The sequence below is a fragment of the Gadus macrocephalus genome, chromosome 22 (genome assembly GCF_031168955.1).
Source record: "Gadus macrocephalus chromosome 22, ASM3116895v1".
Classification (NCBI taxonomy): domain Eukaryota; kingdom Metazoa; phylum Chordata; class Actinopteri; order Gadiformes; family Gadidae; genus Gadus; species Gadus macrocephalus.
In genome coordinates this window covers 5,295,180-5,306,463 of record NC_082403.1, presented here as the reverse complement: position 1 = coordinate 5,306,463, position 11,284 = coordinate 5,295,180, and the positions used below count along the sequence as shown (strand labels likewise).

General features: G+C 43.7%; 1 protein-coding gene across 1 annotated transcript; it reads left to right on the top strand.

Moving 5' to 3' along the window:
* Positions 1-2,830: 2,830 nt before the first annotated feature.
* On the top strand, positions 2,831-9,355 carry gmpr (guanosine monophosphate reductase). The gene is given in 11 exon segments (XM_060043198.1): positions 2,831-3,266; positions 4,940-5,059; positions 5,370-5,453; positions 6,019-6,192; positions 6,527-6,608; positions 6,846-6,952; positions 7,289-7,331; positions 8,259-8,418; positions 9,059-9,095; positions 9,097-9,133; positions 9,136-9,355. Coding segments are annotated over 11 exon segments (1,035 nt in total). The 5' UTR covers positions 2,831-3,179; the 3' UTR covers positions 9,240-9,355.
* Positions 9,356-11,284: the final 1,929 nt, after the last annotated feature.

Sequence of the window (11,284 nt, the reverse complement as noted above, 5' to 3'; positions counted from 1 at the left end):
GTTTTTTTTCATGACGACCAATAAAAAACAACAGTGTTACCCCTTATGTTTTTTTTCATGACGACCAATAAAAAACAACAGTGTTACCCCTTATGTTTTTTTTTTAAAAAGACAACAGTGTTACCCCTTATGTTTTTTTTCATGACGACCAAAAAAAAACAACAGTGTTCCCCCTTATTTTTTTTTTTGAAAAAGACAAGTGTTACCCCTTATGTTTTTCTTCATGACGACCAATAAAAAACAACAGTGTTACCCCTTATGTTTTTTTTCATGACGACCAATAAAAAACAACAGTGTTACCCCTTATGTTTTTTTTCATGACGACCAATAAAAAACAACAGTGTTACCCCTTATGTATTTTTTCATGACGACCAATAAAAAACAACAGTGTTACCCCTTATGTTTTTTTTCATGACGACCAATAAAAAACAACAGTGTTACCCCTTATGTATTTTTTCATGACGACCAATAAAAAACAACAGTGTTACCCCTTATGTATTTTTTCATGACGACCAAAAAAAACAACAGTGTTACCCCTTATGTTTTTTTTCATGACGACCAAAAAACAACAACAGTGTTACCCCTTATGTTTTTTTTCATGACGACCAAAAAAAAACAACAGTGTTACCCCTTATGTTTTTTTTCATGACGACCAATAAAAAACAACAGTGTTACCCCTTATGTATTTTTTCATGACGACCAATAAAAAACAACACTGTTACCCCTTATGTTTTTTTTCATGACGACCAATAAAAAACAACAGTGTTACCCCTTATGTTTTTTTTCATGACGACCAATAAAAAACATCAGTGTTACCCCTTATGTTTTTTTTCATGACGACCAATAAAAAACAACAGTGTTACCCCTTATGTTTTTTTTCATGACGACCAATAAAAAACGACGGTGTTACCCCTTATGTTATTTTCCCATGATGACTGATGAAAAACAACACTGTTACCCCTTATGTTTTTTTCATGTCGACCAAAAAAACAACAACAGTGTTACCCCTTATGGTTTCTTTCTTGACGACCAAAGAAAAACGACAGTGTCACCCCTCATGTTTCATTTGGTGAAAACAACAGTGTTACCCCCTATGTTTTATTCGATACATTTCGACAGTGTTACCCCCTTATGGGTTTTTCATGACAACAGATAAAAAACGACAGTGTTACCCTTTACGTTTCATTTGATAAAAACGACAGTGTTACCCCTTATGTTTTTTTTCATGACGACCAATAAAAAACAACAGTGTTAAACCTTATGTTTTTTTTCATGACGACCAATAAAAGACGAGTGTTACCCCTTATGTTTTTTTTTTAAAAAGACAACTATGTGACTTCCAACCGAGGACATCAACCGGACCTGAACCCCGGTCTCCAGGGGGTTAGGCAGAGTGCACTCCACTGCACCAGTGAGGCGTTGACAATACACAATTATCAATCATCAATAAAGCGGATATGCATGACATTAAAATGTATGTGTGTGTTTCTATTATTTCCCTCATGTTTTTTTTCATGACGACCAATAAAATACGACACTGTTACCCCTTATATTTTATTTGACAAAGACAACAGTGTTACCCTTTATGTTTTTTTTCATGACGATCAATAAAAAACAACAGTGTTACCCCTTATGTGTTTATCATGACGACCAATAAAAAACGACAGTGTTACCCCTTATGTTTTTTTCATGACGACCAATAAAAAACAATAATGTTACCCCTTGTGTTTTTTTTCATGACGACCAATACAAAACAACAGTGTTACCCCTTATGTTTTTTTTCATGACGACCAATAAAAAAACGACAGTGCTACCCCTCATGTTTTTTTTCATGACGACCAATAAAAAACGACAGTGTTACCCCTTATGTTTATTTTCATGACGACCAAAGAAAAACGACAGTGTCACCCCTTATGTTTTTTTTCATGACGACCAATAAAAAATGACAGTGTTACCCCTTATGTCATTTTCCCATGATGACTGATGAAAAACAACAGTGTTACCCCTTATGTTTTTTCATGTCGACCAAAAAAAACGACACTGTTACCCTTTATATTAACAATGTGGTTCACACTTAGGTCGTTGAGGAGTTGATTGATCTCTGCTGACATCTGGTGTTCAAGCAGTATACTATTCATTTCTATTTCCGTAATATTACGCTATAAATAAATGAAACGGGATTTCCTCAAGGTGATTGATTTAATTATCTCATTAAATCAATGTAATGAGTTGGCTCTCAGGCCTTTCATCTTGAATCAGTCTCCACACACACACACACACACACACACACACACACACACACACACACACACACACACACACACACACACACACACACACACACACACACACACACACACACACACACACACACTCACACACACAAACACACACACACACACACACAACCACACACACACCCACACACACACACACACACACACAGACGTTGGAACACACACAAAGACGTAAGCACACTAACACACACACACAAATACACAAAGACACACACACACCCTCACAGCTGTTCAGGGCGCAGTGCCCCAGATGGACAGCAGCCGTGCTCTTCAGCACAGCGGCACACAGCCACGACTGTCATGCTGCAGTGCTGGTGTGCGTGTGTGTGTGCGTGTGTGTGTGTGCGTGTGTGTATGTGTGTGTGTGTGCGTGCGTGCGAGTGTGTGTGTGTTCTTGTTCGTGTGCTTACGTCTTTGTGTGTTTTACGATGTGTGTCCGTGTGTGTGTGTGCGTGTGTGTGCTTGTGTGTAAGCATGAGTCAGCTGCCTGCCTCCCCTCCAGCCACTGCTGCTGCTGCCAGTCAGCGAGAGGAGAGGAGAGGAGAGGAGAGCGTCAGGAGCGGAGAGAGGAAGGGAGGAGAGAAGAGAGAGAGTGGGAGGGGGGGCATGCCAGGGAAGGAGAGCGAGCGTCGGCCCAAATAAAGACATGGGGGGCCTGGGAGGGGCTGGGCCCCTCTGACTATATAAACGCTGGCTGTCTGGAGGGTCGGGTTTGGTGGTCGGGGATTAGGACCAGTAACCGCCGCCGTCGCAGCTGCCGCCGCACCGTCCGTCCTCAGGGGACTCCCTTCAGCCGTCTCAGCATCCTGGTCCTCATCTTCCTCTTCGTCCTCCTGGTCTTCGTCCCTGTGGCCCAGTGCCAGGGCGCTCCCCAGAGCCAGCATGCCGCGCGTGGACTCGGACCTGAAGCTGGACTTCAAAGATGTCCTCTTCAGACCCAAGCGGAGCAGCCTCCGAAGCCGCTCGGAGGTACCGTCCGTCCGTCCGTCCGTCCGTCCGTCCGTCCGTCCGTCCGTCCGTCCGTCCGTCCGTCCGTCCGTCCTCTGCTGCTGCTGTCGGGCTGGGGGGTAGGGTGGGGGCACAGCTCTGTCATTAGAGACAGCGCTGCGGTGCATACTGAGCCAGGGAGATATCGTAGCAGAGAGGAGATGTGGGGGTGGAGTGGGAGAGACCAATAGGAGAGGGCAACATGGCCGGCTTCAATGACTTTCTGTTCCCCCGGTGTAGAATGAGAGTGATTAAATACAATGGTAGTCATTGACGTAGCCTCGTGTTCACTGTCAAAGGCTTGCCACTATGCACATAAAGCCTTGTCATTATCCTTTTCAACATTGGAAAGATAGCGTTATTAATCGTTGCCTCAATTAATGATATGATGAGTGATGACTAATTGGTTGGATTGATTGATTGATTGATTGATTAACAATATAATGGCAGTTCTCTGTATGTACATGCAACCAAACAATCCCTTGATGACCTTGGCAGCACGACCATTTTTGTTTACATAATAAGAAAAGAGGGCATTTATTGTAGAACAGTAAGGGTCACCTAAAGCGATGAGACAGACAGCACACATTTAAGAATGATGTAGCTCAGTGCCTTGGAAGATCAATGAAGCTTGGCAGCTATATATCTTAGTGGGAAGATATATGTTTTTCCCCAGTGAAAGAAGCTAATCTTTCCCAAGCCCATGAGGGTTAACTACTATTTTCTAAATCTGGTATAACGTATCAGTGTCAGAACTCAAAACAAAATACACATAGCCAACACACTAGTCCCCATTTCTATCCATCTTGTTTGTTATATTCTATTGTTAGCTAGGTGTTCACCAGCTAGCTGCCAACCAAACATCAGTCTCACCTATGGTAGCCTACAACTGGTTGTAGTAGCTAACAGCTATTTCACCCGGAGGAGGTAAGAAACGTGCCGTCAGGTTATCGACCACCGCGTCCCGGCATGTTGTTGGGTAACGTGATAGCTGTGGCACGGTTCTCGGTAAAACCGGATTAAAAATAGTAGGCCTACGGTGTGTTCCACGGTGCCCACCAGTACATTCCAGCCAGCGACAGGGGACAGAACTATTTACGTCTGCATCAAGGTCGTATCGGTGGTGTTCTAGTTTTGTTTCCTAGAAAAACGGTGAAAGTGCTGCCATGATGACAGAAGACGGTTACCCTTGCTGATTGTGCACGCGTTCTTTGGTATTCCGATTAGCTTCCACGTTAGCACGTATGAATGACTGAGAGCAGCGTTACCCCTGTTAAGTATTTTTTCTCAGGTAACCGGACACATCCTTGGATATAAACCAAACGCTTAAAACCAAACAATGGGAAAACAGTTACCCTTACCCTGGAACCGAAAACTCAACTCATAGGAAACCCTACTACCAATAATCGAACCCTTTCATTCCCTTGAACGCTAGAACAAAACCCTTGAATCAAAAATAGAACCCTAAATCCCAACCCTCATAGGAAACCCTGAACCATAACCCAAACACTAGTTAGGCTCCCTTGATTAAGGATGTCCACGTTGGGGTTTGAACCCAGAAGCTTTCGGCTGGGAGGCAAACACCAACTGTAACTATGTATTGATTGATTGACTGATCGTCCTTCATAACGTTGGTCCGTCCTTGGTACCTGCAGGTGGATCTCCAGAGGACCTTCACATTCCGTAACTCCAAGCAGACCTACACGGGCATCCCCATCATCGCCGCCAACATGGACACCACCGGGACCTTCGAGATGGCACGGGTCCTCAGTAAGGTGAGCCCTCCAGAGACTGAATAGATCCAAACCACATGAACAACCGCAAGATGTGGCCATGTGCTTTTGTTATCTCGAGGTCACAATGCACCGGGAAGTGATAACGCCACCTGCTAACAGTTGAGATAAACAGGATGCCGTCTGACTAGAGCGACACAGAGCCGTTGTGGAATTGTGTGACCTTAGTGTCTGATTATGGGAATACGTTGGATATAAACGTGATATATAGGCTGAATATGAGATTGTTGGTTCTGAAGTCAACGACAAGATGGCTCCTTAAAAGTTGATTGTTGTTCTTCCTCCTCTGCAGCACACCCTCTTCACAGCCATTCATAAGCACTACACTATAGAGGAATGGAAAAACTTTGCCGGCAGCTACCCAGAATGCATTGAGGTAAGCGACTACAGTACCTTTCAATGTGCTTTGACACTGATATAACACTTCCGTCACACCCGCTCTGTTGAGACATAACATTGGCTCTGGTGGCCCCATCTCATTGAGACCTGACGGGTCCATAGTATCTCAGACATTCCCTCGTTGCCAGGCGCTCTGATCTCCGCGCAGAGCTCCTGGAACACGGTGTTCCTAATGTGCGTTATTGACGAGAGAGAGGGCGGGACTTGCTAGCATGCCTCAGAGGGAGAGGTATCTGTTAACATGGGATTAGTGGTGAGAGGCCAGACCTTCCAATCATCTCTTAACATATATACAGTATATTCGGATATTGCCTTGTCAAATTATTCGTCAAACAACTCAAAATGTATCGTCATTTTGTCTGGTGTCATTCTTGTTGTCATGTTCTTATTCTTGTACACAACGCATAGGAAGCAAGTGAACAGAATTAGTGTCATGGTGGACCAGGTTAACGCCGCATTTCGTGGCCCTCTCTCAGCCATGAGGTGGAGGTTCAGCATTGACCCGGTCTCCCATCCCGGTCCCCGTGTACGTGTGTTCACAGCACCTGGCCGTGAGCTCCGGCAGTGGCCAGGCCGACCTGGAGAAGCTGTGTCAGATCGTGGAGGCTGTGCCCTCTCTCAAGTACATCTGTCTGGACGTCGCCAACGGATACTCAGAGTATTTCGTGGAATTTGTCAAGACTGTCCGGGGGAAGTTCCCACAACACACCATCATGGTACGAGAGTCTGTCTGTCTGTGTATCTTTCTTTCTCTACCTGTCTGTCTGTCAATGAGCCTGTCTGTCTCAACGTCAGCCTCTCTGCCTGTCTTCCGTCTGTCTGTGTATCTTTCTTTCTTTCTGCCTGTCTGTCTGTCTGTCTGTCTGTCAGTCGCCTGTCTTCTGTCTGTCTGTGTATCTTTCTTTCTTTCTGCCTGGTTGTCTGTCCGTCAGCATGTCTGTCTTCCGTCTGTCTTTCTCTCTGCCTGTCGTCTGTCGGTCTGTCTGTCCGTCAGCCCCTCTGCCTGTCGGTCTGTCTGTCTATGATACAGCGGTGCTCTGTTTTTGGCAGGCTGGCAACGTGGTGACAGGGGAGATGGTGGAGGAGCTAATCCTGTCAGGTGCTGACATCATCAAAGTGGGCATCGGGCCAGGTGTGTGTATGTGTGTGTGTGAGTGTGTGTGGCACACTGAAAACTGTGGACCACTTTTAATCAGTGCATTCAATTAGAGCCTTTCTTTAGCGAGACCTGATATCTACCAGCTACTCATAGTGATTTCTTGGTGTGTGTGTGTGTGTGTGTGTGTGTGTGTGTGTGTGTGTGTGTGTGTGTGTGTGTGTGTGTGTGTGTGTGTGTGTGTGTGTGTGTGTGTGTGTGTGTGCTCTCCAGGATCTGTGTGTACAACGCGCATCAAGACCGGGGTGGGATACCCCCAGCTCAGTGCTGTCATAGAGTGTGCTGACTCCGCCCACGGACTCAAGGGCCACATCATCTCTGTGAGTCACACCCATACACTAATCAATATACCATTACGCCTTAGTGGCTTATTCCCAGCAGCTGCTTATTACCAGAACACTTGTGGTTTTGGACAACATGAGTATTGCATTCAGGTGAAAGAGGAATTCAGAATGAATGAAGTAGAATTCTGCCGATTTGACCATGCGTACATGTACATCCATCCATACATCATTATATTTTTCATTTCTACATTATGGTGTTCGGCCACAAGAGGGCGCCATAGCAATAGCAAAATGCCTCAGTCGGGTTACGATTCGGGGGAATTTTTTTTAGAATCCAATCAGTGACGGTTTGTGTTCCGTTGTTCCACTCAGGATGGTGGCTGCAGTTGCCCTGGTGATGTGGCTAAGGCTTTTGGTAAGTGCGGTCAAATAATTGAAAATATGTATGATAGAAAAATCTATCTATATTCATGACAGTAGCAGTATAACTCATAGACTGAATAAAATGTAGACATGACATGTGAACAAATAATGTCAACGTTAAACACTGCTGTTGCGGTGAAGCAAAAATAAAAAGTCATCGACGAATCAAGCGTGTCTCTGCTCATGTTTATGGGGTCAGAACAGTCTAATTAATAATGAATGCACAGAGAAGGATTCACAAATGTATTTTTGTGAATTTTATATATAAATTACTCTCTCTCGCACACACAAATGGATATCGGTATGAATGAATGCAAAATAAATCCATAAACAAAAATAAGTTTCACAAACAAATTTCTGATCCACACACGAATGTGCCTTGTTTAAATAAATGTAATATAAATATATCAATTAAAAAAATATTTGCAATTTTCATCAAAAATGTATTTGGATGTTGATACATTTATATACAAACTGTTAAACTTGAATTAGCAAGACGCTTTTCATTTGTGAACTTGTTTGCATTTGTGTGTGAACTGGGGCCTCATTACAGAAACTTCCTGAAAAGCGTCTTGTAAATTCAAGTTTAACAGTTTGTATATAAATGTAACAACATCCAAATACATTTTGATGAAAATTGCAACGATTTTTTTTAATTGATATGTTTATGGTTAATATTACATTTATTTTTTTAAAAAAAGGCACATTTGTGTGTTGATCAGAAATGTGTTTGTGAAACTTTTTTTTATTGATACATTTTACAATTATACCGATATCCATTTGTGTGTGCATTGAAATGTATTTGTGAGAAGAGAGTAATTTATATATAAATCACAAAATACATTTGTGAATCCTACTCTGTGCATTCATTATTAATGAGACTGTTCTGACCCCATACATGTTGTCCCTCCTCCTCCAGGGGCCGGCGCTGACTTCGTGATGATGGGGGGCATGCTGGCGGGCCACGAACAGTGCACCGGCGAGGTCATCGAGAGAGACGGCAAGAAGTACAAGATGTTCTACGGCATGAGCTCCGACACCGCCATGAAGAAATACGTCGGGGGCGTCGCCGAATATAGGTAGGAAGTTCTGGCATAGAGTAGAAGAGTGTAGTAGTGGGGGGTCGGGGGGAAGATCTCCTTGGTAGATTTCCTCCCATCTACTTACTTCAAGGACCGCAAGCCAACCGCTGCTCCCTGGGTGCTATCCTTGGTATGCCAAGGTTTGCTGACTGGACCCCTAAATGTATACGGAAGCGAATACTGACCCCTACTGGCATGTGTGACACACTATTGGGTAATTTAGACGTTTTTTAATACAGGGTTAAGGCATCTAAAGGTGGAAACACCTTTAATGACTAGTAGACTACCCTGCCCCACCTTATGCTTCTTGGGCTATATTGATGCATTTTAATGGTGAATGTAGCCTACTGAGTTTGTGACATGGAGGCCCTCAAACGCTCATAATCCTTCATGTTCTCCATCTTACTAACAAACAACACAAAGTATTTATAGATTTCCCGTTATCACTCCAACATGTTTGACCCTCTCTAATAACATGTTTATATTACTAAAATAGTTAATTACATGTAAAAAAGTATTCTGCAAATTTCAAACCAAGAACGCTGAAACCAAGGACGCTGAAAAACAGCCTTTCTTTTTCTTTCTCCTTCTACTTCTACTTCTACTCCCCCCCCCCCACCCCCCATCCCCCATCCAGGGCGTCGGAGGGGCGGACGGTGGAGGTGGCCTACCGGGGGGGACGTGGAGCACACGGTGCTGGACGTCCTGGGGGGCTGCGCTCCACCTGCACCTACGTGGGCGCGGCCAAGCTGAAGGAGCTTAGCCGCCGCACCACCTTCATCAGGGTCACACAGCAGTCCAGCCACATGTTCGGCTAGCGCCCAGCGCGACCGCGGGTACGAGAACGGCGTCCGTACGTCAATTTGTGTAATGTGTGTGTGTGTGTGTGTGTGTGTGTAAGTGTGGGTGTGTGTGTGTGTGTGTGTGTGTGTGTGTGTGTGTGTGTGTGTGTTGATTATTTCAAGTCATAATAGCGTGATGGAATTCAATTCATAGCCTACCTCTATGAAGTCAGTGTGTTGCACCTATCACTGTCATGTAAAACACTCCCATCAATAAAGTTTGAGTACATCAACAGTGCATCCCCCCCCCCCCCCCCATCCCAGGGAAGAGCCATGACAGACTGTGAAGCCACAAGTGTTAAACCGTACCATAAGCTGCTGGTAGCCACACTGTAGTAATGTACATTGTAGGAGTCGTGGGAGTTGGTTTTAATTGTTAATTACCTGCTGCTTCATAATTCTTTACAAAATGGTAATTAAGGAAATATGTTAAGGATGGGGAGGTGCTGTAGAGACGAGAGATTCAATGATGATAATGACACAATAGTGCTAAACAAGTGGATCGGTGATTAAACGTTTGTGCTTTATAAATATGCATTGCATGTTACATGTCGCAAAAAATGGCGACTAATGTATCTTATATCACGGTTTATACGGCCGGCCTTCAATAAAGAGTGGGAAAACGATGTTATGCAAATGCAAGGATTGAGGCAACGGTGATACGTTGGAGTGTGACTGGGAGATTCTCTGGGGTTAAACACTTTAATAAACTGTATGCTGGTCTATGATGGACCTCCTTATCAGTCTTGATCCAAAACAGTAGGCTACATGCTAGGTAACATGCTAGGTAGCTGCTTCTGTGTTGTTGTCCCCACATGCTAATGCTGTGTCCATCTCTGTCTCTTTAAAATACATCGGATGCCTTGTCTGTCATTTAATGTGCCACTGAACTGTAAAGCACTGCAGCTATTCACGGCAGTAGGGTAAACAGGTTTGGGTTAAGCGGGGTTTAATACAAGCAAGGATGCATGTGTACCGCCCGTTACACATAAGCCTACAGGGACGGCCTGGTTATCTGCTTCATGTAGCCTATCTGATCAAAGTATCGGACATACTTGAAGCACTTCTGTTGCTGATGTTGTCTTTGTGGGGCGGGGGGGGGGCGGGGGGGGGGGGGTGTTCTGATTGGGTCTTTGACTCCACCGTGCCTCGGGATACATTATTAAAGAGTTTAGTGCTCTTATGAACTGAGATATGCTACTCACATACTTGAAGAACGGGATCTTCAGGGACTGGAAAGCAATTATACAAATAGTGATTTCAAGACGTATAAATATCACTGACTGGAGAGCAACACTGTGGCTAAAGAGGAAGGAGGGACTGATCCGTTTACCGGGATCACGAAAAAATATATCCCTAATAAAACAGAATAGGCCTACTACTTCTCTGCTTGCGTTGTGTTTTTTCCCTCGGCACAGAAGCCATTTGTGGTGTTTGGAAACAAATGACCTCAAATAAATATTAATGTGTCTTTACAGAGTTTAAATACATTCAACATCTGGGCACTTAAGTGGTCAGTCGTAATTCTATGATTGGATCACCATTTTAAACTGCTGCCTGTCACTATTGTCAAGATGTTATGGTTTATTCATGTGTTATTCTTACTGGTTTGCGGCAAATAAATAAAACAGTTGACACAGATTATATTTCAAATGCTTTCTGTGTGTTTGTACTCCAACTCTGCACTGACACTTAAAATATGGATTTATTTTAAAGTCTATGTTTGGGTGTAAGACGCTGATATGTCCAAATAAATGTTGCCGTTGTTATGACTCATCATCAAAGGTTAATAATTCTCCTTTCTGAAGTGTTTGGAACAAACTTGGACCTCCCTTTCGTAAACACTTTGTACCCGTTTTTTCATCTGCCATTCATTTTTTTCCTGGATAAATTCGTTAACAAGGAGCAGTCCTGTCCAGTTTGTTAATGTTTCAGTTAAATATAGTATCGTTTGTTCAGTATTTCTACCAGGACCCATCCAGTATGGTGTCAGTATGGGTCCAGCTCTATGTAAACTCTTG